Source organism: Geotrypetes seraphini, chromosome 14, assembly GCF_902459505.1.
Source record: "Geotrypetes seraphini chromosome 14, aGeoSer1.1, whole genome shotgun sequence".
In the NCBI taxonomy this organism is placed as follows: domain Eukaryota; kingdom Metazoa; phylum Chordata; class Amphibia; order Gymnophiona; family Dermophiidae; genus Geotrypetes; species Geotrypetes seraphini.
Genome location: NC_047097.1, coordinates 50,581,992 through 50,603,334, shown reverse-complemented (window position 1 = coordinate 50,603,334; position 21,343 = coordinate 50,581,992). Strand labels below are relative to the sequence as shown.

At 44.8% G+C, this 21,343-nt stretch overlaps 1 protein-coding gene across 1 annotated transcript in view; it reads left to right on the top strand.

Moving 5' to 3' along the window:
- The first annotated feature begins 572 nt into the window (after positions 1-572).
- Positions 573-21,343, top strand: part of MAN2C1 (mannosidase alpha class 2C member 1) — an 80,299-nt gene continuing 59,528 nt past the window's right edge. The window contains exons 1-3 of the mRNA XM_033920906.1: positions 573-719; positions 10,902-11,027; positions 14,821-14,944. Of these exons, the coding sequence (XP_033776797.1) occupies positions 616-719; positions 10,902-11,027; positions 14,821-14,944 (354 nt within the window). The 5' untranslated portion in view covers positions 573-615. The remainder of the gene's footprint in view (positions 720-10,901; positions 11,028-14,820; positions 14,945-21,343) is intronic.

Here is a 21,343-nt window from a genome sequence, read left to right as displayed (position 1 = left end):
CTTATAAATGTGCTTGTGGGCATGGAAGTGTTTTCTCCTTCATACGTTCAATTTTTCAAGGTCCCCAAGAGGCCAGTTTATAATTCTAAATCTGAATGAGAGTGAAGGAATTGCCAGCTGATTAATGGCTTGTATTTTAGACTGTGATATAATTTTAAATCTGCTATAATAATTTTTTTGTCTTTCATCTCAGTGATTTATGCTTGCTTATTGCTGCTTCCTCCAATTCTAGATATTTATATACACCTTCCTGTTCAAGATCCATGGTCATCAGTAAGAGGGATGTTTTTTAGTTTTGCTCAACTTTCATTTAAGACAAAAGTCATATTGATATCATCTGAGAAGCTTTTTACTGTTCAGAGTTGTTCCATTCATAGGCGCCGGAACGGGGGGGGGGGGGGGCACCATGGCCTCCCCAAAAAAATTTGATCCCTGGTGGTCCAGGGAAGCAGCGGGCAGGAGCGAGTTTTCCGTGCTCCTGCCCGCTGCTAACCCGGTTGGTGGCAGCTAATTTATTCTGCCACTCTCAGACGTGCGGAACGTTAGTGTTCCAGCTGTGGACTCTCGCCGGACTCAAACTTGCCGGACTGGGACGACTAAAGGAAGTCGTGAGCTATGGCAGGCCCGGCTCTGGTGCTCAAGAACCGGCGTACGACGCTGGAACGAGTGGAGAAGTTTATTTCGGAGGTGTATTTTACGGACTGTAACCTGCGAGGCAGGTGAGGAAGTCGAGACCGCCGCATTAATTTTTCCCTCCGCTTACCTTTCCTCCTCCTAAATATGCTCGTAGACGGAAGCGGATGAGATCACTATTTTATAGAAGAAATACTGTATATTAGAATACCAAACTTTATTACAGCAGCTTTTGAACTCCTTTAGGGGGGATTCAGGGTTCGGAATATGTAGCGAGAGTTGCCAACTCACCTTAGGTGGATCAAATAGGGTGACTTGATCCTAGGTTTGTCCTGTTCCGAGCATAAAATAATTCCACATTTACAGTCAAGCCAGAATAGCTCGAAACAGTTACATCAGGAGTTTAAAAGAATCGTATGTTTTTGTTTAGATTTGGTTCACCCCTTTCCATCAGAGATGCTAGTGGTCTGTCGTTGGAGACTCAAATGTAATGAAGCCTACGTGCTTTATGGAACATGGTGAAAATCAGGATTTCCAGGATCCTCATTGACTTGTATTGAGATCCTGGTTTAAAAAAAAAGCAGGGATTTGCAGGATTTTCCGGGATCCTGGACCACCTTAACAGACCTCCTCTTTTTTTGATTGCCACAGCTGCTGCTATGCATTTACTGGAGTCCCCTGCAACGCCGTCTTCTCCGCCGGTCCCGCCCTTTATGACGTCCTCTTCTCTTCCAGTGTGGGCCGATCAGCAGAGAAGGAGAAGACGTCAGCGCGGGGACTCCCTGCAGAATGACAACCAGAGGGGCAGTAAAAATAGGCTATAGCTTATCACAGAGGGGAAAAAAAGAACAGCAATACTTTGGATTTAGAATTTTAGTAACCTCGTCAGTCTTATTGAAACTAATTATTCAGATTTATTTATTCAATTTCTTTATACTGTTCACCCTGGGGAGCTCTGAATGGTTTACATGAATTTATTCAAGTACTCAAGCATTTTTTCCTGCATGTCCTGGTGGGGCTCACAATGAATCTAATGTACCTGGGGCAATGTGGGGGTGGGGTTGGGGTTAAGAGACTAGCCCAGTGTACCCACAACCTCAGCATGCTGAGGCTGTAGCTTTAACCACAGTGCCCCACACTCCCCTAGGCAAGTTAATTTTACTGTCTTTTAAACAGTGCAGTAGGATGTAACTGCTCCTCCTTCCATTAATATTTCTAAACCTGCAGTAGGAGAAGATCAACACTTTCTGGATGGACTAATGTGTGAGACTGTTGAAAAAGGTGAAATCAGTCTTCTACCAGAAAATGCTTGTGTTCAAAAGTTGCATGACTCCAATATGCACGAGATTATTGCACTCTCCTCATGTTTCTTGGACATGAGTTTTTCAACTTTAACCCAGAGTGTAAATTAACTTCAGACATCCTGTAAAAGAAGTGCAAAACGCTTCTGCTTGCAGTTACACCAGCTGCAGCATAGTTTTGCTTTGTGTGTGGCTTTGAGGGTTAGGGTTACCAGACATCCAGATTCCCCCAGAAATGTCCTCCTTTTAAGGACATGTCTGCAGATCCGGACAGCTTTTGAAACCCAGCAGGGTTAGGGCGGGATTGGCAGTGGGACTGGGGCGGGATGGGTGGAACTGGGTGGGTCCAGGGGTCTGGATTTCCAAACGGGTAATCTTATAACCCTACCTGAGAACAACCCAGCCCCCCTCATTCTGGCTGTAGCAGTGCCACATGGCCTCCTTTATATAGCATCAAGAATTGGTTGACAAAACTCCCTGGGAGTAAGAGCAGACTGGCCTCCTAAACATAGAGGGCTAGGGCAGGGTGCACAATACTCCATACCAGTATCCTGCAATCTGACCCCAGGAAGGGTTGTATCTATTTGGATTCAATACCCTTCACCACCTATAAGGCAGGGAGGGGACCCAGGCAGCGGATACAGGAGGCGTGCGGGTCCGTCGCCGACATCTTGAGGTCGCACGTGGAGCAGCGTTTAAAGCCAGGTTTGGCTTTTTCAGGCATATTGTTAAGATTAGATCGAAAGTAAGTTGAAATAAATTGAAATAAAAGTTGAAGCGATAAGAGAACGGGTGGACCCGTTCAGACTACCGAGTCGGGTTGTATCGTGGAAACTTTTAAAACTGGGTGTGCCGGTTGGGGGTGGTCTTATATAGGGGCCAGGTGGGCTACTTGAGGGGGGGAGGGCTAGCACATGCGCAAAACTCTTTAGCTTTGCAGCTTTTAGACTGCTGGGTCGGCTCCGTCAAGGGGACGTCACCTACTTGTGTGGCTGTAAGATCCATCTGTCCAAGGAGAACTACCGTTACAGGTAAGCAACTTCTATTTCCCTGTACTCCTTCCCCATCAAAAGCACAGGATCCTGCAGGATGTGTCAGGATCCTGCAATTCTGATACCAGGAAGGGCTGTATCTATCTGGATTTAGCACCCTTCACCACCTATATGGCAGGAAACATCCATTCCTTACACTCTTTCCCTATCAAAAGCACAGGATCCTGCAATTCTGGCCCCAAGAAGGGTTGTATTCCCCTTTCACCACTTATAAGGCAGGAAAAATCCATTCCCTGTACTCCTTCCCCATCAAAAGCACAGGACTTACCAGGATAATGCAGGATGTCAGGATCCTGCAATTCTGACCACAGGAAGGGCTTTATCCCCCTGGATTCAGCACCCTTCACCACCTATAAGGCAGGAATTAATCCATTCCCTGCAATCCTTCCCTATCAAAACCATAGGGCCTGCTAGGATCCTGAAGGATGTGCAGGATCCTGCAGGATATCCAGGATCCAGAAGGATCTGTCAGGATCCTGCAATTCTGACCCCAGGAAGGGCTGTATCTCCCTGGATTCAGCACACTTCATCACCTATAAGGCAAGAAACATCCATTTCCTGCACTCTTTCCCCATCGGAAGCACAGAACCTGCCAGGATAATGCAGGATGTGTCAGGATCCTGCAATTCTGACCACAGGAAGGGCTGTATCCCCCTGGATTCAGCACCCTTCACCACCTATAAGGCAGGAAACATCCATTCCCTGCACTCCTTCCCCATCAAAAGCACAGGATCCTGCATTTCTGACCCCATGAAGGGCTGTATCTTCATCGCCTATAAGGCAGGAAACATCCATTCCCTGCACTTATTCCCCATCAGAAGCACAGAACTTACCAGGATCCTGCAGGAAGCAGGACTAGTATAATTGGACAAGGGGAACTTGATAAATGAATGCACACTTCACCAGTATTCAATAACTCATCCAGGACAGAAATGGGGTTCTGAACTAAAAGATTACTTTTTTTAAAAAGTTGTCTTGAGACTCAAAATAACTAATATCAGAGAGCAAAAAATAATTAAGACACATGAAGGGCAATTCTATAACTGGGCGCTTGATTGGAATCTATTCTGTAAAGGAAGGTAGACACTTACTTTTTTTTACAGGATACTTGTGTGACAGCTTAAATACGTGTTTAAATGTTAAGCGTCAGAAACAGCCAGTGTGTTAGCATCTAAATACCACAGATACATGTATAATTTATAACTGTTTATAAGTTACATATGTAAGTATGTCTATAAGTTTCAGATTGGACGGGTGTATCTTCTCTTACCCCTTCTAACTTTCTTAACAGTAAATAGTACAACGTTTATAGATCCTCAGAAGTACCACCTAGCACTCATACAAATTCATTGTGTCAGGCTGAGGAAGTAGTACATAAAGCCTGACACAATGAATTTGTATGAGTGCTAGGTACATATGTAATTTATAACTGTCTATTTACTGTACTATTTACTATTAAAGTTAGAAGGGGTAAGAGAATATACACCCTTCCAAACTGAAACTTATAGACATACTTACATGTGTAACTTATAGACAGTTATAAATTACACATGTATCTTACACGTGCAAGTTACACGTATAACTTACATGTGCAAGTTGCACGTGTAAGTTACACGTGCAAGTTGCACGTGTAAGTTACACACGTGTAAGTTACATGTGTAATTTAACTTGAACTAGTGTGCTCTTTGGTCAATTGTATATGTAACACATGTAAGATGTAAGCTTACACATGTAAGTTACATATGTAGCTTACACATGTAACTTACACATACAACATAGAGCCAGGGTGTTAGCACCTAAATACCACAGATACATATGTAATTTATAACTGTCTATAAGTTACACGTGCAAGTTACACGTGCAAGTTACACGTGCAAGTTACACGTGCAAGTTACACGTGCAAGTTACACGTGCAAGTTACACGTGCAAGTTACACGTGCAAGTTACACGTGCAAGTTACACGTGCAACTTACACGTGCAACTTACACGTGCAAGTTACACGTGCAAGTTACACGTGCAAGTTACACGTGCAAGTTACACGTGCAAGTTACACGTGCAAGTTACACGTGCAAGTTACACGTGCAACTTATACGTGCAACTTACACGTGTAAGTTACACACGTTACATGTGTAACTTACACGTGCAACTTGTGTAACTTATAGACGGTTATAAATTACACATGTATCTATGTCTGACGCCTAATATTTAAGCACGTATTTAAGCTGTTATGCTAGTATCCTGTAAAAAAAGTAGGTGCCTACCTTCCTTTACAGAATAGATTCCAATCAGGTGTTCAGTTATAGAATTGCCCTTCATGTGTTTTTAGTTATTTTTTGCTCTCTGATAATAGTTATTTTGAGTCTCAAGACAACTTTTTTTTAAAAAGTAATCTTTTAGTTCAAAACCCCATTTCTGTCCTGGATTGAGTTATTGAGTACTGGTGAAGTGTGGATTCATTTATGAAGTTCCCCTTGTCCAATTATACTAGTCCTGACTGGCATGAAAAGATTTCAAGTTCTGAACAGACATACTTGTCTGAGACAGTAAGGTGAGTAATTACATTGACAGTAGTCGGAGGTGATATTCAGTGGCACTGCCTGCTTTAGTGCTGTTGAATATCTGGGGGTTACGCAGAAAAATGCGATTTAAGCAGACAGAAGCCTCGCCAGCTGATATTCAAAATAATTTTAGCAGGCAGATCTATGTACTTATCCCAAGCTTTCTTGAATTCAATAGTGTCTTCATCTCTGCCACCTCCACCTTCCCCTTCTTGATGCATCCAGGGATGCACTGGGAGGGACCTAAGGCTCTGATTGGCCCAGGTGGGAGGGGCCTAAGGCTCCTGGGCCAATCTGAGGCCTTTCCCAGTGCATCCTAGGATGCAGTGGGAAGGGGAAGGGCCACTATTATAAAGAGGCGGGCCTGCTGGAGGGAGAGAGTGGGCATCCATCTCGCCAGATTGTCACTGAAAATAGGGGGTGTCACAATGAAGTGCCATGGGTTCAGGGGATGTCATGGTGGGGTGCCACAGGTTCAGGGGTGCTGTGGTGGGGTGCCATGGGTTCAGGGGGTGTTGGAGTGGGGTACCACGGGTTTGGGGGGTGATGAAGTGAAGTGCTATGGGTTCAAGTGTTGGAGTGGGGTGCAATGGGTTCAGGGGTACCACAGGTTCAGGGGTGCCATGGTTTGGGGTGGAGTGTCAAGGTTCGATGGGGCCCGGCAGCAGAAGGGAGTGGGCATTCCTCCTGCTGATTTTTGTACCAAAGGTACAGAGGTGTGTGGGAATGTTGGGAGAGGGGTGCAGGGGCTTTCTGTGGAGGGGCTGGGAGATCTGTGCCTGTGAGGGAGGGATGAAGATAGAGAGGAATCTCCCTGCCAGTTCAGTTGAGCCTGGCAAGGGGAATACCCGAAACTGGCTCAGCTGATGGGTCTTTCTTTGCTGCGATCAGCTGATGGCAAGCTGTTCTGATGGGATAGGACAATTGGGTACCACATCCGAACAGCTTGCTTATGCGTTTTTTATGCAGACATCTTTATATTTGGGAATGTCAAAAAAAGATAGACGTACTAAGGGATAATTCATCTAGATAGTTTATGTAAAAAAAAAAAAGTTAGATGTGGCAGTTTTGAGAATGGACCTTTTTATTACTAACTTTCTGGATGTCTTTCTCAAAACGTCTAAACTCTGACTTAGACGTCCTGTTGTAAATGCCCCTCCACGGCAAGGAATCTGGGGGTATTTCTCTGAATTAACTGTGGGAGGTCAGTAAGGGAAATAGTGAAGAAAACTTTAATTAAGCTTAGAATGATTAGGCTTCTCTGCCCATTTCTGAATTTTATAGATTTGAAACCTACATATATAGTAACATAGTAATATAGTAACATAGTAGATGACGGCAGATAAAGAGCCGAATGGTCCATCCAGTCTGCCCAATCTGATTCAATTTAAATTTTTTAAATTTTTTTCTTCTTAGCTATTTCTGGGCAAGAATCCAAAGCTCTACCTGGTACTGTGCTTGAGTTCCAACTGCCGAAATCTCTGTTAAAACCTACTCCATCCCATCTAAACCCTCCCAGCCATTGAAGCCCTCCCCAGCCCATCCTCCCCCAAAAGGCCATATACAGACACAGACCGTGCAAGTCTGCCCAGTACTGGCCTTAGTTCAATTTTTAATATTATTTTCTGATTCTAGATCCTCTGTGTTCATCCCACGCTTCTTTGAACTCAGTCACAGTTTTACTTTCCACCACCTCTCTCGGTAGCGCATTCCAGGCATCCAGTGGCATACCTAGCATATGTGACACCCAGGGCCCATCATTTTTTGACAACTCCCATCTGTATGAAAACATGATTTTTAGTAACAATCCACACGTCACACATGAGTACCTAGGAAAAGGCAGAATCTTACATACTGCAATGAGCAGTACAACATCAATACACCCATTGTAAAACTAAACAAGCCAGACTAGTACAACTTACCTGTATAACTTATAGGCTACTGAGCAAGTGTACTTTATGGTGCACTTAGATACACCAGCCATAGACTTGGCATAAGTGGGTGTGCCTAATGTCAGTGTATTGATGCTTACTTGGCATCAGTATTCTATAATGGAATCTTGGCATCATGATGTCACTGCAGAATTGGCACTTAGTGTGTGGCAATGAGGTGCCAAGTTATAGAATTGCCCTGACAGTCTTTGGTATTTGAATACCTCATTTATTTGGGGCTTCTGCTGTCAAGGCTTATCTTGTATATTTCACCTGTTTTCATCGGCTTTGTAATGGGGGGAGGGGCATAGGGGTCGTGATCTCCCCCCAAATTGGCGATGGCTCTCCTTCCCCACCTACCTTCTCTTTTAGACACTCTAATTTTAAATTTACGGTGTGTGGCATGTTATTCTTGCCTTCCTTTCCCCCCCCTCCAGCGGGACCCTATGGTATGACATCTCTCTTCACTTCCCAACTCCCCCACACCTCCTCCACCGGTCACTGTTATTTTACATCTTTGGGCAGCCACGCCACAGTGTCAACGAGTTCAGCCTTCGGCCTACCCCGTAAATCTTCATTCAACAGCGACTTCCTGTTCCCGACTAGATGGGCTGCTATGGAATGAAGGATTCCAGGCAGGCTGAAGACTGAACTCATTGATGCCTCAGCTGCCCGAAGATTTAAAATAATGGCGACTAGGGAAGAGGTGTTGGGGAGTTGGGAGCTGAAGAGAGATGTCATGCTGCAGGGTCCTGTGGGGAGTGGGGGAGGGAGAAGAACAACATATACTACATGCCATGGGCTGGGGGTAGGGGGTTGGGAAGACAGGGAGGACAGTTGCTGCATGGGCTGGGAAGGACAGATGTTGCACGGACTGGGAGGGGATTGGGAAGGACAGATGCCGCATGGATGGGGTGCTGGGAAGGGAGGGAAAGACAGATGCTGCCAGTGGGGGAGGGAAGAGAAAAGGAGAATTGTTGGACATAGGTGCATGGAGTGGGAGGAAAAGAGAGATAGTATACATGGGGAAAGGAAGAAAGAGGGAGAACTGTTGGACATGATAGTGGTGAAGAGGAGGGTAGGAAAAATGTTACATGGGGAGGGAGGACAGATGACTCAAAGAAGGGAGAGATGTCGGATTCTGGAGAAGGGTGATGGAAAAAGAGAGAGAGTTGTCAGACCACTGGAGGGGAAAGGAGAGAGAGCTGCCAGACCAGAGAAAGCAAGGAGGGAAGAGAGAGATGCCAGACTGTAGGAAGGAAAGAAGACAAGGAGAGAGATGGACTGGAGGACGGCTAACGTCATTCCACTGCACAAGAAAGGCTCAAAGATGGAGACAGCAAACTACAGACCAGTGAGTCTAACATCGATAGTGAGCAAACTAATGGAAACTCTAATCAAACACCAATTAGATAAGATCCTGGATGAGGAGAATCTACGGGATCCCCGACAACATGGATTTACTAAGGGGAGATCCTGCCAATCCAACCTGATCAGCTTCTTTGATTGGGTGACAGGGAAGCTGGATATTGGGGAGTCCCTGGACATCGTGTACCTGGACTTTAGCAAAGCATTCGATAGCGTACCACACCGCAGGTTACTGAGCAAGATGAGTTCTATAGGATTAGGTAACACATTGACGAAATGGGTTGGGAGCTGGCTTGGAGGTAGGCTCCAAAGGGTGGTGGTGAATGGCACCCCCTCCGAAATGACGGAGGTGATTAGTGGAGTACCACAGGGCTCAGTCTTGGGCCCAATCCTATTCAACATCTTTATAAGAGACTTGGCAGAAGGGCTTCGAGGTAAAATAACATTATTCGCCGATGACGCCAAACTGAGTAATGTAGTGGGCAAATGCACAACAGACGAAGATTCAATGCCCGACAACATGATGCACGACCTACTCCTACTGGAGCGATGGTCTAGGACATGGCAACTCAACTTCAATGCCAAAAAATGCAAAGTTATGCACCTGGGCAGCCAGAATCCATGCAAGTCTTATACCCTTAATGGCGAGATCCTAGCAAAAACGGTAGCAGAACGAGACTTGGGGGTAATCGTCAGTGAGGACATGAAGTCTGCCAATCAAGTGGAGCAGGCTTCGTCCAAGGCAAGACAAATCATGGGCTGCATACGAAGGGGTTTCGTCAGTCGTAAGGCGGAAGTCATTATGCCATTGTATAGATCCATGGTGAGGCCCCACCTGGAATACTGTGTGCAATTCTGGAGGCCGCATTATCGCAAGGATGTGCTGAGACTGGAGTCGGTGCAAAGAATGGCCACCCGGATGGTCTCGGGACTCAAGGATCTACCATACGAAAAACGGCTTGACAAATTACAGCTATACTCGCTCGAGGAGTGCAGAGAGAGGGGAGACATGATTGAGACGTTCAAGTATCTTACGGGCCGCATCGAGGCGGAGGAAGATATCTTCTTTTTCAAAGGTCCCACGACAACAAGAGGGCATCCGTTGAAAATCAGGGGCGGGAAACTACGAGGTGACACCAGGAAATTCTTTTTCACCTAAAGAGTGGTTGATCGTTGGAATAGTCTTCCACTACAGGTGATTGAGGCCAGCAGCGTGCCTGATTTTAAGGCCAAATGGGATCGGCACATGGGATCTATTCACAGGGCAAAGGTAGGGGAGGGACATTAAGGTGGGCAGACTAGATGGGCCGTGGGCCCTTATCTGCCGTCTATTTCTATGTTTCTATGTTTCTATGGGAAGGAGAGATGCCGGACCATGGGGGGATAGGGAGAAGACAAAGATGCCAGTCCATGATAGAGGGAGGAGATGGTGCACAGGGATGGAGGGGAAGGGGTAACAGCTCCCACACTCAAAGAATTCCTATGAGCATTGGAGCTGTTACCACCATGGCCGACGCTAAAAACTGCACTACGGTTTTGTAAAAGGGGGGGGGGGGGTATTTTGTGGTCCTGTGTTTGCATAGGGGTTATCTGTGTTGTACATGTGTGACCAAGGCCAGGTGTTCTGGTATGAATTCATATTAAGAAGCATACAATGTAGTTTAATTTTCTGGTGAACCATTATGTATTGTTAATAAGATCATATTGTGTGTATATATGAAAAATGAATGGAAACAATGGCATTACAATTAGTACTATTATTATGGGGATGGGGTTTGGGGTAGAGCTTGAGTAGGGAGTAGGGGTGGGGTCTGGGGCGGAGCTTGAGTAGGTTCTGGGTTGGAGCTTGGGTTGGTTCTGAGGCAAAGCTTTTGGACCCCCTCCCCCCAAAAAACAAAAAAGTTCCGCTGCCTATGCCTGTTTTTACTTGTGGTGTAAGGAGAGCAGTTTATGCCTTTTTTCCTTGCTTAATTAGGCAAACATGAACAAGTGAAGCTTGTTGGGTCTGGTGACTTAGGCTTTTCTAAAACCAGCTTTTAATGCTTATTTTAACCATAGACTTTTTGGTGCCACCTGCCCAGTGGGATCTCTCTCCTACTTTCTGACCTCACAACGAATTCCCTATGAAAGAGCCATTGAACAAGACTTCAGACCTGCCAATATCGGGGATGCTTATGGACCTACGTAAGTACAAGATTCAGTGGCAAGTGATTTTGATAGAGGAAGGCCTTTAGCCCATTAATTCCTAGAATCTACACTTCTCCTTCCGTATTCGCTGTGATAGGAGATTAAGAGAACCGCAAATACTGAAAAACCGCAAATAACTTTTTTATATGTTATTTGCTGTTTTCTATTAAAAACCGACTCCTCCAGAACTGCCCAAAGGCTTAAACTAGCCTTCCCCTCTCCACGCGGCATCCACTATTCAGGCAAACTGGGAAAATCCCTTCTCTTCAAAATCACAGGTCTTTGGAACGACCTCACCACCCCGCTGCGGAACCTGAGCTCCCTTCAGTTATTCCGCAAACAACTGAAAACCTGGCTTTTCAGCAAATTGTAGCTCTATCCTTCCCCCCTTTCTCTCCCCCCTTCTACACATAAGTTCATATAATCCTTTTTCTTCTTCTCTACCCACTATTTTAAGTTTTTGTAAACCGTGTCGAGCTCCATTCTCATGGAGATGATACGGTATATAAATTTAAGGTTTAGATTAGATTAGAATATGGTGAAACCACGAATAGTATGGCAGGAGACATTACATTAGAGATTTCTATTCCGCCAATGCCTTGCGGATTACATCAAAGTTATCAAGAATTACATTAAAAGTTTGCAGGAACAGTATAAGCGACCTGGCCTGTTCCTGAAGGAGAGGCAAAACACGGTGAACAAAGTGCTTTGAATCAGCGATTTTCTCTGTAAACGCTTGGAATCAGCAATTTCTCTATGCAAGCTGATGTAATTTGGGGGGGAGGAGCCAGCATGCAAAAAACTGTGAATAATAAAAACTGTAAATACGAAGAGAGAAGTGTATAAACGTGCTTCCCCAAATTTAGGGAAAGGGATTGGGACTTGTATACCACCTTTTTATAGTTTTATAACCACACTCAAAGCGGTTTACATACAGGGTACTTCAAGCATTTTCTCTATTTGTCCCAGTGGGTTCATAGACAACCCCGCGAAAGACAAAGGCGTGCGCCGACAACTGAGCGCAAGATGGAGGCGCGCGCCGAAGAAAATTACAGTTTTTAGGGGCTCCGACGGGGGGTTTTGTTGGGGAGCCCCCCCCAGTTTACTTAATAGAGATCGCGCCGGCGTTGTGGGGGGTTTGGGGGCTTGTAACCCTCCACATTTTACTGTAAACTTAACTTTTTCCCTAAAAACAGGGAAAAAGTGAAGTTTTCAGTAAAATGTGGGGGTTACAACCCCCCACACCCCCCACAATGCCCCACAACGCGGCGCGATCTCTATTAAGTAAAGTGGGGGGGTTCCCCCCCACGCCCCCCTGTCGGAGCCGTAAAAACTGTAATTTTCTGCGGCGTGTGCCTCCGCGCTGCGCTCAATTGTCTGCGCGCGCTTTTGACCTGACACCGTCCCAGTGGGCTCACAATCTGTCTAATGTACCTGGGGCAGTGGAGGATTAAGTGACTTGTCCAGGGTCATAAGGAGCAGCATGGGATTTGAAAACACAACCTCAGAGTGCTGAAGCTGTAGCTCTAACCACTACGCTACACTCTCCTCAAATTTATGCCTAGCCTACACATCTGTGTTTGCAGGTTATAGAATAAGGGCAATTGCCTGTGAAACTTAATTCAATAATTGTCTGTTAATTGGAATTAACAGCCAATTATTGATTTAAATTAGTGTTAATTGACACTAATTGGCACCAATTAGCATTTGCGTGTTCGGCTGCCCTAAGGGCTAGATTCACAAAGGACATGGATCGGATCCGATCCGTGAGGGATCCGATCCAATCCACGTCCGGGGGGCTGATTCACGAATCGCTTTCATGCAAATGAGGGTGATCGGAATCACGCCCCCATCCGACTGTCAGGATCACTCTCTAGTGATCCCGACGCATGCACAGAGCATGAGCAGTGACCTTTTACTAAAACTTTTTTTTTAAGACTGGTTTTTAACTTTTTTGCAAACCTGTGGTTTTAACCCGCTTTAAACCCGCAGGTTAAAACCACAGGCTTGCACTTTGGGAACGACAGGAGAGATTTGGGGCTGCATGCAGGATAGATTTGGGGTGAGTTGGGGTGGCAGGCAGAAAGGTTCGGGGCGAGTTGGGGCGGCAGGCAGGAGAGACTTGGGGCGAAAGTAGGGCGGCGAGTCGGGGCGGCAGGAGAGAGAAGGAGATTCGGGGCAGGCAGGAGAGAGCAGAGAAGCAAGGCAGAGAGCAGGGCGGCAGAAGGCAGGGCAGTCGGAAAGGACCTCAGCGACTGGTCCTCAGCAGTCGCTTATTTTTGGATCGGCCAGCCCAGTCGGTGTTGCTTTTTTATTTTAGTGAATCGCTTCCTGCCTGTATTTGAATGTCGTTCAAGCCTCATTTGCATGTGCGAATCATAGGATGACCGGGAAAGAGGTTAGTGAATGTGGTTGGAGGGAAATGGGGTCGTAAAGGGGTCACTATGTGGTCGGAAGTTGATCGGTGGGCTTAGTGAATCTAGCCCTAAGTTGCTATTCTAGAAGTTGTGTGCCCTGATTCATCACATGCAGCTTTATGTGGAGCATGGACATGTGAGGGAAATAAGCAGTTAAGCATGCAGGTTATAGAATACAAGGGGTTACCTTGCGTAAATTCTTATGCTTAAAATTAGGCATGGAACCGTGGACTTGCGCTAGTATTCCATATCGGCAATCTATGCAGAACTGCTTTTATAGAATTCACGCTTAGCCTGCATCAGCCTAGTGCCTGCATTTTGACACACTTTCTTGAATCTGCCCCTAAGTATATCCTGATGATTTAAATATAAAACAGAAGAAAAATCTCTGCTCTGTGATACTAAAGATTCTGCCTCATCTGATATTTAGTATAATGGAACAGGTTAGATCCCCTTTATAACCATGGAAGGTTAAAGAAAATATACTCATTAGTGTGACTCAGAAAGTTATGAATTATTTTAATTGACTTTATTTCTAACAATAAGGAGTTGGAGATGTAGAATTTGCTTTTATTTGTATTTGGTAGATGATCAAACAACTAGAGTATTTTTATGTCAAACAACAAATTGTCTTCCTTTCTGATAGATTTGATTATCATAAATAATTTAATAATTACAGTAGAGCATGCTTAGGTATTAGCGTCTCTACTGGTATGTGAAAGAACAGGGAAAATTAAGATTTAAAGGCGCGCTAAATCGGCTAGCGGGCCTTAGTAAAAGAGGGGATAAGTCTTTATGGTGTAGTGTTTCCTTCCTTAAATCAAATTCTTAAGCCAATAAGGAAACAAGTTTCTTTTAATAGCCAGGGGGTAATTAAGACTCTTGTCTTTTAATTTTAACCTTTTTTTTTTTTTGTCTTGTTCTACACTACAAGTTATTCTGAAGAATGTATATTCTTCCTAGGAACAATTATAATCTTAATTCTGCTGATTTTAAAGCATACAACTTTAAAAGGTTTATGATCTACAGCAGGGGTGTCCAACCTTTTGGCTTCCCTGGGCCGCATTGGCCCCCCAAAAAATGTTTCTGGGGCTGCACAAATGGGCAAATGCTGCAGCAAGACAGAGGAGGGAGCCAGCGAGATGGTAAACACCCAAGGGCAGCAGAGAAAAACACTGCATCGACCAGGGCCGCACAAAATACTTCACAGGGCCGCATGCGGCCCTCGGGCTGCAGATTGGACACCCCTGATCTACAGTGTACTGATATATTGTTATTTTTTGCCTGCACAAAGCTGTCTGTTTAATAACATTATTTCTCTATGGTGCAGCATCACATGTAAGTTACTTGTCTGTAAATGTATTGACTTTTAGGTGGTGGACATGCTGGTTTCGTGTGAAACTCAGCATTCCCGAGAACTGGGTTGGGAAAGAAATACATTTTCTTTGGGAAAGCGATGGTGAGGGCCTGGTTTGGAGAGATGGACAGCCAGTCCAGGTAGGACAAAAACATACCTATTTTACTATATAAGGTTAATTTTATAACTGGAAGAATCCAAAAAGACACCTACCCTACCCTCCAATATTCAGTCACATTTTGCTGCCTGGCATTATTCCCGGACATTCAGTGCTGGCCCTGTCCAGCTTTGGCATTGAATATCCTTTTTTTTTTTTTTAGCCAGCTTACATATAACCGGCTAAGTCAATATTCAGCCTCTCACTGTATAAGTCAAACTGCTTTTCGGATAAGGCTACTTATTTATGTAGCCTGATTTAAGCGATTTACTTATGCAGTGAGCGGCAGAATATTGGTATTTAACCTGACTCCAGCCCTAGAACGCCCATAAGTAAGCCACTTTTGAATTTGGCGCTAACCAGTCATGTTCAGTGAAGCTAACCAGATCCCCTGGAAATGACCAGATTGTTGAAGTGTGAACGAGCAATTTAACTTGGTGGCGGCCTCTTCCAGCCAATTAAGGGCTAGATTCACAAAGCCTACCTTTGCTGGGTAATCCATGGCCGATCCGTGTCCGAGTCTTCTTGGGCGATCGATTCAGCAAGCCTCCTCATGCAAATTAATGCAATCAGAGGCATGCCCCATAGTCACTGAATGGATCGCTGCAGAGCGATTGGGACTCATGCGCGGACCATCTTATTTTCCTGTAGATGGTCCGCGCATGCGTTGGCTCTCAGCACAAGAGGGGGAGGGGGGATCGAGGAGGCTAGATCCAAGACAAAAGGGAAGAAGATAGGGCAAGGCAACTTGGATGCAAGGCTGGGCCAGCAAAGAGCAGACCTGAACCTTGCAGATGCCCTAGCCAGAACACGAAACCTGCCCCGACTCTCCTGCTCTCTGCTGCCCTTCCCCACAGTGCAAGCCTGTAGTTTTAAAGTGGGGTTGCACTGCGGGGAAAGGCGGCAGAGAGCAGGAGAGTCGGGGCAGCACTTTTCCCCACAGAGAAGCAGGCTTGCTGCTTAAACACATGAGGCAGGCAGGGCGGCAGAGAGTAGAGTTTTTTCTGGGCTGCAGGGCTGGTATTTCAGTGTGGGAGAGAGCAGGAAAGGAGTGAGCGACTGGTCCTCAACAGTCACTTGGTTTTGGATCGGCCAGCCCAGTCAGTGTGCCTGAAAAATGTGGGTGAATCCTAGATTTGCATGCCATTTCCCTCATTTGCATGTGCGGATCGAATCGGGTGCGGACAGGATCGGCCAAAAGGTTTGTGAATCGGGTCGGGGTCGCAAACCGATCGATACACAATTGGTTTGCTTAGTGAATCTAGCCCTAAATCATTTTGAATATCGGCCAGCTTGTTTATAAAGGTTACATAGGCACCTGTGTGCCTTTATAAAATAAGTGCATACAATGCATGCAAGTGAGGGTGCTATGCATCTCAGGAGGGAGGGAAAACATCTTAATGTTAAAATTAGCAAGGTAAATATTGTTTAGTAATACTTTTGGTTATAAAAGTTGTCCCAAGACTGCATCATATTTAACTACCTATATGTGGTTGGCAAACCAGTGTTTAAGCATGAATGATTATAATCTGCACAGAGTGACGGGTGCAGCTTTGCCTTGTTGAACAGACTGAATGGACCCAGTGCCATGTTTCAAGTTTATTTAAAAAATTTTTATACCGCTTATTCAGATTTCTAGGCGGTGTACAGCAATAATAAAAGAGATATCATTAAAAGAAACAAAACAAATTAAAGTTAAAATATTATACAAGACGGGGAGATCTCCTGCATCGGAGTGTTTCATCGGAGGGGATTGTGCCTCTCTCCCTGGCTTCCTGCAGCAGCGGTTCTGCTTCTAACTACTTGTTCCTGGCAGGCATCTTCAGAGACGGACCCCTGACGTCACCGGGTCCGTCTCCAAAAATTTAAAACCAGAACGCCGCCGCGGGAGACTCGGGAGATCTCCTGCATCGGAGTGTTTCATCGGAGGGGATTGTGCCTCTCTCCCTGGCTTCCTGCAGCAGCGGTTCTGCTTCTAACTACTTGTTCCTGGCAGGCATCTTCAGAGACGGACCCCTGACGTCACCGGGTCCGTCTCCAACAATTTAAAACCAGAACGCCGCCGCGGTTGCGGCCGCAGCCGCGCGGCCGCAGGGCGTGGCCGAAGGGCGTGCCCTAAGGGGCTCGCCAGGCCCCTTGGGAGCCCCTTGGAGCCACGAGGAGCCAGGGAGTTGGAGATTATTTATTTGCCTATTGGAATATAGGTACGAATACAGGAGATCTCCAGATCCAGGATATATGATTTGACTTGTATCAGTGCCTGGTGAGACGCTGAGGGTACGATTGGTTATATTTCAACAGCGATTAGACTATTTGTTAGTCGCGATGCCGAAGAGACGGGGTAAAAGCGCCGCTGCAGCCTCGCGACGTCTTGAACACCCCCCTCTCGCCTCAATTGAACATTTTCTTCAGCGACTTCAGAGGGAGTCAGTAGGTTCGGGGAATCGCCCGCTGGACTCTGCGACGTGGAGTGACGCCGGATCGGAAGTCCTTGGGCTGGATACCACGCTGAGCCCCGACCAGAGGAGTCCACCTCCCCCACCGCTGAGTGCGAGCTCCCCATGTGAAAGGAGTGGGCCAGGAGTAGCAGCACTCTCTGATCATGAGGCTGTAACATCAGGGAGCCAGCAAGGTGAAGTCTCTATGGCTTTGTTAAGTCCAGAGACGGTTCCAGCGGATAGAGAGGAAGGAGGAAAAAATCCAGACCAACAGACAGAAGGCAGTCAAGGTGAGTCTTCCCCAACTTTACATGAGACTTTCTTTAAATATCAGAAACCAGCTGAAGTGACTCTTGATTCAATTTGGGACCTAGTTTCCAAACTGGGAGACTCACTAACTAAACAAATTAAAGAAGGTGAAAAGAATATAAAAATTCAAAAACAGACAATAGAGGAAAATAAACAGGAAATTTCCAATGTCAAAGAAAAATTGGGAGGTATCGAAAATGAAGTGAAAATGATTAAACAAGTTCAATCTACAATAATAAATGATAATCAAAGTATTAGAAAAAAATTGGAAATTATGGAAAACAACTATCGGACTAATAATCTACGACTGTTGAATTTTCCCAAAATCTTATCAGTAAACCCGAGAGAGATGATAAAAAGGTACTTCATGGAGATATTTAATATTCCTGAGGAATCATTGCCTCCTCTCACTCGAGTATATTATTTGCCTATGAACGCAAGGGGTCAACATTCGGAGGATAAGAGACAGGAAATACAAGACCTTCAACAAAATTTGACAGCAATTTTGGAAACATCAGATAAAGATTTGGTTAAACCAGCAACTCTTATACTATCTGTGGCATTGCTGCCGGATAAAGATTGGATTTTGAAAATGTTCTTTAGGAACAAGAGTAAGGAGTTTCTGGGTTTGAAAATTCAAATGTTTCCAGATGTTAGTAGAGAAACTCAGAATCGTAGACGTCAGTTTCTTTTGTTGAAAGCAGGAGTTACACAGCTGGGTGGCATTTTCTTTTTACGTTTCCCATGTAAATGTATAGTAAGATATCGAGATAATAAGTATGTGTTTTTTGAGCCATCTCAACTTACAGCTTTTCTGACACTGAAACGTCTGGAAAAAGAGGGTATAACAACAACTACCACAATAACAACTAAGTAATTGTTGGACTTGGTATAGAATAATTCCTCAAGTCAGACACATGATACTGTTCTTTATTATATAGAATTTACAATTGATTTCCTTAAAAGTTCACTCTTTTATATATATCTTGGATCACATAATTATTGAGGACTTGAGATTGTCCGATTTGAATTTTGTTCTTATTATGTTAATGATTTACTTATTATTTGTGTTCGATCTGACAATCTTTCAGTACAAAATGTTTTGATTTTGTTAAAATTTTAAAATGATAAAGGAAGAAAAAAAAAAAAAAATATTATACAAGACAATGTTAGGTTAATCGATATTAACAAAAGACACATATACAGACTACAAACCATTGGGAAAGAAGGACTGAACTACAATTTTTAAATAAAGCACCCTTAGGGATAAAACAATAGGTAGGGGAGGGACTTTTAGTTGATTTAGTCCTAAAAAGGACAGTTTTATCCAAAAGCATCCTCAAATAAAAATGTTATGACTCCCAGTAGCAGATAAACGCTTTTGTACAAATTTATTTCTGCTCTGAAGTTGGAACTATGGGCATCTTTTACTAAAGATTAGCTCATATTATCTGCAACAAGGTTCCTAAGAATAAAATGGGTCCTGTAGCAGATAATTTGTACTAATCTTTAGTGAAAGATGCCCTATATATGTATGTACATGTGTGAGTGTGTGTGTATTTTACAAAATACATGTGTACTCCCAATTCCACCTCCGCTCTGCTCAATTTACACTCTCAGGAATTCTTTTTTGTGTATATATATGTGCATTGAAATTTTGAGAGAAAAAAACATTAAGTGAAGCTTCAGTAAGCTTCCATCGATAATACACCGTAATTTATAAAACTTACTTAGTTGAACTAGACAAAGAACTAACTAGACCAATACCTCACAGTTCCACCTCAGCTCTGCTCAATTTGCACTCTCTGGAATTCTTATGTATAGGTAACCTAAAAGTAGGGTTACCATATTGCTCCAGAAAAAGGAGGACAGATTGAGACATCCAGGTTTTATTTCCATTGCTTCCAATAGAAATAAAACCTGGATATCTATCTCAATCCGTCCTCCTTTTTCTGGAGCCAGTTCTTGTACAATCCTTCTGGAGGCCAAACTCGAGAGTCTGGTAGCTTCTGCTGTAGGGCTACTAAAACTTGATACCTCCCCTTTGGGCTACCTGCCTGGGAGTTTCCTGTCATGCTCAGTTTTGTACCTGCAGCTTCTCTGCATGGTTGAAATCAGTTTCTTCTGCCACAATTTTATGATTAGGCCTACCTTGTACAGTTTTGTGTTTCTCCATCCTCTTTAATGATAGTCCTACACATCTTGTGGTTTTAAATACATATATGTGACAAGGACAAAGAAATAAGACACAATGATAGCATTTAGATATACATACTTCAAAATACTTACTATTTGCTGAAATTTCAGTTAACATAGAAACATAGAAATAGACGGCAGATAAGGGACACGGCCCATCCAGTCTGCCCACCCCAAAGACCCTCCCCTACCTTTCTCTGTGAATAGATCCCACGTGTCTGTCCCATTTGGCCTTAAAATCAGGCACGCTGCTGGCCTCAATAACCTGAAGTGGAAGACTATTCCAGCGATCAACCACCCTTTCAATGAAAAAGAATTTCCTGGTGTTCCCATGCAGTTTCCTACCCCTAATTTTCCACGGATGCCCCCTTTGTTGCCGCTGGACCCTTGAAGAAGAAGATATCTTCTTCCACCTCGATGCGGCCTGTGAGATACTTGAATGTCTCGATCATGTCGCCCCTCTCTCTGCGCTCCTCGAGCGAGTATAGCTGTAATTTATCCAGCCGTTCTTCGTACGGGAGATCCTTGAGTCCTGAGACCATCCGGGTGGTCATTCTCTGGACCGACTCCAGTCTCAGCACATCCTTGCGATAATGCGGCCTCCAGAATTGCACACGGTATTCCAGGTGGGGCCTCACCATGGATCTATACAATGGCATAATGACTTCTGGCTTACGGCTGACGAAACCCCTGCGTATGCAACCTATGATTTGTCTTGCCTTGGATGAAGCTTGCTCCACTTGATTGGCAGCCTTCATGTCCTCACTGACGATCACCCCTAAGTCTCGTTCTGCTACCTTTTTTGTTAGGATCTCGCCATTAAAGGTGTAAGTCTTGCATGGATTATGGCTGCCCAGGTGCATAACTTTGCATTTTTTGGTATTGAAGCTGAGTTGCCAGTTCCTAGACCAGCGCTCCAGTAGGAGCAGGTCGTGCATCATGTTGTCGGGCATTGAATCTTCGTTCGTTGTGCTTTTGCCCACTACAATGCCCAGTTTGGCGTCATCGGCGAATAATGTCATTTTACCTCTCAGCCCTTCTGCTAAGTCTCTTATAAAGATGTTGAATAGGATCGGGCCCAGGACCGAGCCTTGCGGCACCCCACTGATCACATCCGTCATTTCTGAGGGAGTGCCGTTCACCACCACCCTCTGAAGCCTACCTCCAAGCCAGTTCCCAATCCATTTCGTCAATGTATCGCCCAAACCCATAGAACTCATCTTGCTTAGTAACCTGCGGTGTGGTACGCTATTGAATGCTTTGCTGAAGTCCAGGTACACGATGTCCAGGGACTCCCCAACATCCAGCTTCCCCGTCACCCAGTCAAAGAAGCTGATCAGGTTGGATTGGCATGATCTCCCCTTAGTAAATCCATGTTGACGGGGATCCCGTAGATTCTCCTCATCCAGGATCGTATCCAATTGGCGTTTGATTAGAGT